This window comes from Silurus aristotelis (genome assembly GCF_946808225.1).
Source record: "Silurus aristotelis genome assembly, chromosome: 23".
NCBI lineage: Eukaryota > Metazoa > Chordata > Actinopteri > Siluriformes > Siluridae > Silurus > Silurus aristotelis.
Window position 1 is genome coordinate 19,785,404 of NC_139596.1, and position 5,710 is coordinate 19,791,113.

A 5,710-nucleotide genomic window follows, 5' to 3' on the forward strand; every position below is an offset into this window, starting at 1 on the left:
AGAAAAGTGAAACCTATACACACTCACACACACACTGTCGCTCACTATTGCCTGTTTCCACGGTAACACGATCAGCGACCTGCAGTTAGAGTGGCATCTGTCTCACATCTCAGTGTCACTCCTGACACACACACACACACACACACACACACCTCTCAGTCAGTTTATTGTATCGGCCAATTAAAGCCAAACTACACTGTGGTGGAAAGAGAGTGTGGTCTAAATGTGGTGTCTCCTGTCTGTCTCATTCTGTCTCGCTCTCTCCCGTTAATGAAATGTTATACTAATTATGTGATCTTCTCTACTAAAATGGCTAAACTAGCCGGCTAGTCAGCTAACATTTGCACCGCTTTAGCACTGCTACACTGTCAGTATGTTGATTTTGGGTTTTTTGTCAACAACAACAAGTGGGTGGAGCTTAACATGACTGCAGGTGAAAACCTTTAAATGATTAGAGGTGAAGTCAGGTTTGTACCGCGTGGTGTCGTGTGTAATTTCCCCAGGACTCTAACCGTATCGTCCCTCTCCTTAGCTGTGACATCGAATGAGAGCTTCGAGCTGAAGATCTGCAGCTCGCCTAAAATCTCGGGCCTCCAGCGCAGCCAGGAACAGAGCACCGTCGTCTCTTTCGCCCCGCCCACGTCTAGCCCCGCCCCTACAGGCAGCCCCATCCCTGCTGCCACGGCAACACCCAAATCTCCTCCCCCGGTCACCATCAAGAAGGAATCCACAGCATCTTCTAACCCTGACCCCACCCCACATTTTATAAGGAACCAATCAGATCTACAAGATCACAAGGTCACGCCCCCAAACCTCCACAGCCAACCAATCATCAGCCACCACCATCCACCGGCCACCGGTCATCTGACGTACGGCCTCCACGACATCAGGTGCTGAATTTGTTTGTACAACTTACACAATGTTTATATTTATATAGTAGCTACACATGCATCAGAAGTTACCATGGCAATTGGGTTTTTGACAATTCTAATTTCTGATTGGCTAACGACAAAGAATGAGTAAGAAAAAACTGTAAACACAATTCTACCTTCCTGTGCATTATCATCACCATGACAACAGACCTGTCATTGATCATCATTTTAGTTGGTGTAATAAACTTAATTAAAAGCCAGTTAAAGGCGTAACCATGGCAGCAGTCGTCTAACGATAGATGTGTGACATCCGCGGGTTTGTTACGTTAAAAACCCAGAGTGGGGGTTTCCTGTGCAGCACGTGAATTGTTTGCTAATCACGAGTGAAAATAATAATTAGCATAAAACAAGAATTCATTTAAAAGGCTAAGTACAGAGAGTGAAGTGGTAATGCCTTAAGCTTACTGCGTTAGCATTAGCAAACAGCTCGTTTGTGACGTTAACCCACTAATTAGTGCTCATGTTCACTGGTGTAGTGTGTGTACTCTGTAATTAACACGACTGAAAACTAGCCGGATCCATTCTCGATATGAGAAGTCATGTATGCTAATTCATGCTAATTTATGCTTGTTTTCTTTCTTCTCCGTTTTCAGCAACAGCCCCTCGTCACTGCCCCCCAAACACCCCCTTCCCCCCTCCCCCGCTGCCCCCCTCCCTCTCTCCATCGCCACTCTGTCGTCTCCGCACTACCCCCTGCGCTCCTCCTCCCACCTCTCTCCCCTATCACGCCATCCGGCCATGTTCGCCCCCCCAGCTGCCCTCCCCCCTCCTCCTGCTTTACCCACCAACAGCCTGGTGGTCCCTGGACACCCCGCTGCCACGCCCTACCCAGGTAAGAACACCACCACTATTACTATCATACCTCCACCTGTAGAACCTACACTCAGACCTCGTAGCCACGCCCACATTGTGCCCTCGGGGCTTAGAGAGGCAAAAATAATCTGCAGTGAGGCTCTAAAACTTGAACCTAATCAGTAAATGTTCAGGTGGAACCCATGGTGAGATCTTAGGGGGTTCTCAGCTCAGGAACTTGTAGAACATTGCTCCAGAACTGTGGTTTGGGTTCTGCATCATCATCAGGGTTAAAAAGTGAATCAAAGATAAAACATTACAGAGTGACAGAACCCATCATCTCAGCTCAGGAACCTCAGAAGACTCAGCATTCAAGGTTGTACGCGTCGCAATTAAAGGCTGAAAGGTTCTAGAATGATCCAAGTTCTGCTCGCTCATTTTCCATGTGGAACTTTGCGACTTCAGACATTGTGAAGTTCCAAAGTTAAATATCGAAGCCTGGTTTATTTCTCATCATAGTTCTAGATTTCTAGATCTGGTTCCAGACCTGAACCACTTGTGTTCCCGTGACATCATCAGGGTTCATCGCTACAAAACTTAATCTAAACTAAAGGCCACATTTTTATGGCGGGCATTTTATTCTGGCTGAAGATCAGACGCCTGTTTATCATCATCATCATCATCATTCCTGAACTGTGGTCTGGGTTACGTGTCCTTATGACATACAAAATGGAATATTTATACGTAATAAACGTCACTGCTTGAACCTCAGCACTCAGTGATTCAGGACAGAACTGAAGATGTTCCAGACCCTGATCCTGGTCCATGCTTCGGGCGTCGGTGTGACACGATCAGGACTCAGTGATTACAGCACAGCTGCAGAGACCAGCACTCGTGTTTACGATCACAATCGAGATAATCCTGATAGGATAATCGTGGCTCTGCACCAACATGACCTCATCAGGGTCTGTAGTTAAATCATGAAGGTCCTTGAATGATCACAGAGTTTAGTGTGGAGTTTAGAGAACGCTAATGCATGCTAACGAGCGCTAATCAGCTGGAGAGGGGTTAATTAGAGTGTTTATCAACACTGAGACAGGAGACGCTTTCCATCACCTCCTCACATCTTTACATGCTCTCTGTCTTCGTCTGGCTGGGGTGGGGGGTGAAGAGAGGAAAAGAGGAGGGTGAAAGGGGGAGTAAGGGAGATTAAAGAGAGGTAGAGGAGTACGGGGGAGAGAGAGAGAGGGGGAAAGGGGGGGAGTGTGGGACGGGGTGCAGGAGAGATGGGGTGGGGGGTAAGAAGGTGAGAAAGTGTGAAAAAGAGGGAGAGGGAGAGTGGGTGTGGTGAGATTCAGTGATTGAGAGAGAGCTGTAATATAAAATCATTAAATAGACTGTTAGCGGATTGTTTATATTTATATATTAAAGATTACAATATCTAATAATGGAGCCACCAGGAAGGAGCAAAAGAGGAAGACCAAGGAGGAGGTTTATGGATGTGGTGAGGGAAGACATGCAGGTAGTTGGTGTGAAAAAGGCAGATGTAGAGGACAGGGGGGTATGGAGACGGATGATCCGCTGTGGCGCCCCCTAATGGGAGAAGCCAAAAGAAGAAGAAAAAAATATCTAATAATTAATATAATTTACATTCATTCTGTTTTTTCTTTTTTTTCCTTCTTAGTAAAAACAGCATTTAATTAGCCAGTGTTTCCTGAAATCCATCTTAAATTAATTAAAGCACAAGCTCGTTAATGATACATTAGCATGTAGCCTAGCACACTAATTATTTACTGATCATTACGCTAGTCAGTGCTGTGTGCTGTTGCACCTCAGACAGAAAGGGGGCGCTAATCTTTAGAATATTACCTCAATACCCCCTGCTGGTCTTAGGATCCTCACTGCTCTCTGCCCAGGGTTCAGCATCAGGATCAGATGTGTTCCATATGCCTGGTTTTCACTCGAAATTCATTCATTATTCAGCCTTCAAATTCTGATTAGAGTCATCTTTATACAGTTTAATCTAACAATAATGTGAGACATATTTCTTTATATTATTATTATTATTATTATTATTATTTACAATTTTTTAACTTTAAATGTTTTATTTATATTAATGTTCATGTAATTATTTTAATGTAATATCTGATAGTGCAGTATCTCCTAATGTTTCTGTGGTAAGTCAATTATATATATAAATATACACATTAGAGGTCGACCGATGTTGAATTCTGATAGCTACTGTATGTTGGTTGCTGATAACCGAATTAATCAATCCATAGTTTAATAAATACATTTAATATTAACGACATTTAAAGATGGCAAATTAAAGCAGGACTTCATTTATATGAAATTAGAAAAAAAATGTTTACAGTAAGATTCTATTTGTAACATGAATGTAATAAATGCTTTACAATTATTGTTTATTTTTTATTTGTTATTAATTTTAGCATTTACTAATGTATTTTATATTGATTCGCCTCTAGAGGCCGCTCTCCTAGTGTATAATAACAGACCTCCAATGCAACCTAGAAAAACTATTGGTATGGATTTTTGTTAATAAATTTTTGATTTAATTAATTTATAATAGAGTCATTAGATCCAGAATCAACTATTGGTGCTGAATAATAGTCAAAGTCAATAAATTGGTCGATCTCTAATATATATATATAACTGAAAAGAGAAAAGAAATAATGTGAAAAAACTAGAAAACAAAGAATTTATGTTAAAAAGTTTTGTTGTGAGAAGCAGAATGTTTGATGTGAGTAAATGTTTAACCCCCTGCTGGAATCAAAGGAGAACACAATCAGTAATAGTAATAATAATAATAATAATAATAATAATAATGTGTATTACACATTATTATTATTCATGTTAAAGGTGTCGTTCAGCCAAACCTAAGACGTCCACCACGTTCCCGATGTTCCAAAGCCGATTATCCTTGAGCTCCTAGGCTAAAGTAGCTAACATATTATGGAAGCTAATAGCCACCAGTTTAGCGTGCTTGTTTCTCTCAGCATGCAAATTGTGCTCCACTCAGATCACTACGCAAATATTTAGCCACTCCTCCAAGTTCAGTCGACCACTTTAGGCCACACCTCCCACCTTGTCGCAGGCTGATGCTAAACTCCGTGACGAGCGGAAGATAAAGCGCTCGTTTTGGGCATGTGGGTATTTTAAGGGGCGCCTTTTTTAAAAATCGTCTGTCGCTATGATTACCCTAAAGATCTATTGACAGGATGGTGGTATCCGGGATTGGGTACGTCCTGCTAAACTGGTGGCCGTTAGGTGTTAGCGGCGTTAGCAGTGTTTTTTTGTTGTGGCGGGAGCGTGTGTGCGTCTGTCAGACTGTTGGAGGAACTACTCCTTTACGAAGGTGTGTGTGTTTTCTGCTGAGGTGACTCTCGGTTCTCTCTTGTCTTCAGATACCAGCCTGTTGATATCATTCAACCAACCAATCATGTATTGCCAGCCTCATTCGGGGATTCTGATTGGCACATTGTCACATGCAACACTTTTACCTCGACCAATGAGCCCTCACGTAGAAAACCCTCACAGCTTGAATTGGAGAAACAGAGAAAGCCAGGTGACTATCCTCTTTCTCTTCTTTTTCCCGCCGTTTGGTTAAACTCACAGGCCGCCCGTGCTTTCTTTTTCTTTCTTTTTTTTTTTTTTTTGTCTTTCCCTTCCCCCTCCCTTTCTCCATTTTATTTTCCTCTTTGCCCCCCCTCCCCAACCCACCCGTTTTCCCCCCACCCTCTGTTCCTCCGCTCTCCTTCTTTCTTCTCAGAGCATCACGACCTCCTCCGGCAGGAGCTGAACAACCGCTTCCTGGTTCAGAGTTCCGAGCGAGGTCGGGGGTCGGCGCCGGGGGCGACCGGCTCACCGTTGTCCCAAATGTCGCTCCTGAGGGCGGAGTTTCACCAACACCAGCACATGCACCAGCATCAGCACACGCATCAGCACACCTTCACGCCTTTCCCCGC

General features: G+C 43.5%; 1 protein-coding gene across 1 annotated transcript in view; it reads left to right on the top strand.

Annotated features, from left to right (window-relative positions):
• Window positions 1–5,710, top strand: part of LOC310718647 (fibrosin-1-like protein) — a gene marked incomplete at its 3' end in the record, with an annotated part of 237,471 nt that overhangs the window by 231,010 nt on the left and 751 nt on the right. Inside the window, exons 7-9 of the mRNA XM_083527558.1 lie at window positions 533–890; window positions 1,526–1,764; window positions 5,515–5,708. Of these exons, the coding sequence (XP_083383684.1) occupies window positions 533–890; window positions 1,526–1,764; window positions 5,515–5,708 (791 nt within the window). The remainder of the gene's footprint in view (window positions 1–532; window positions 891–1,525; window positions 1,765–5,514; window positions 5,709–5,710) is intronic.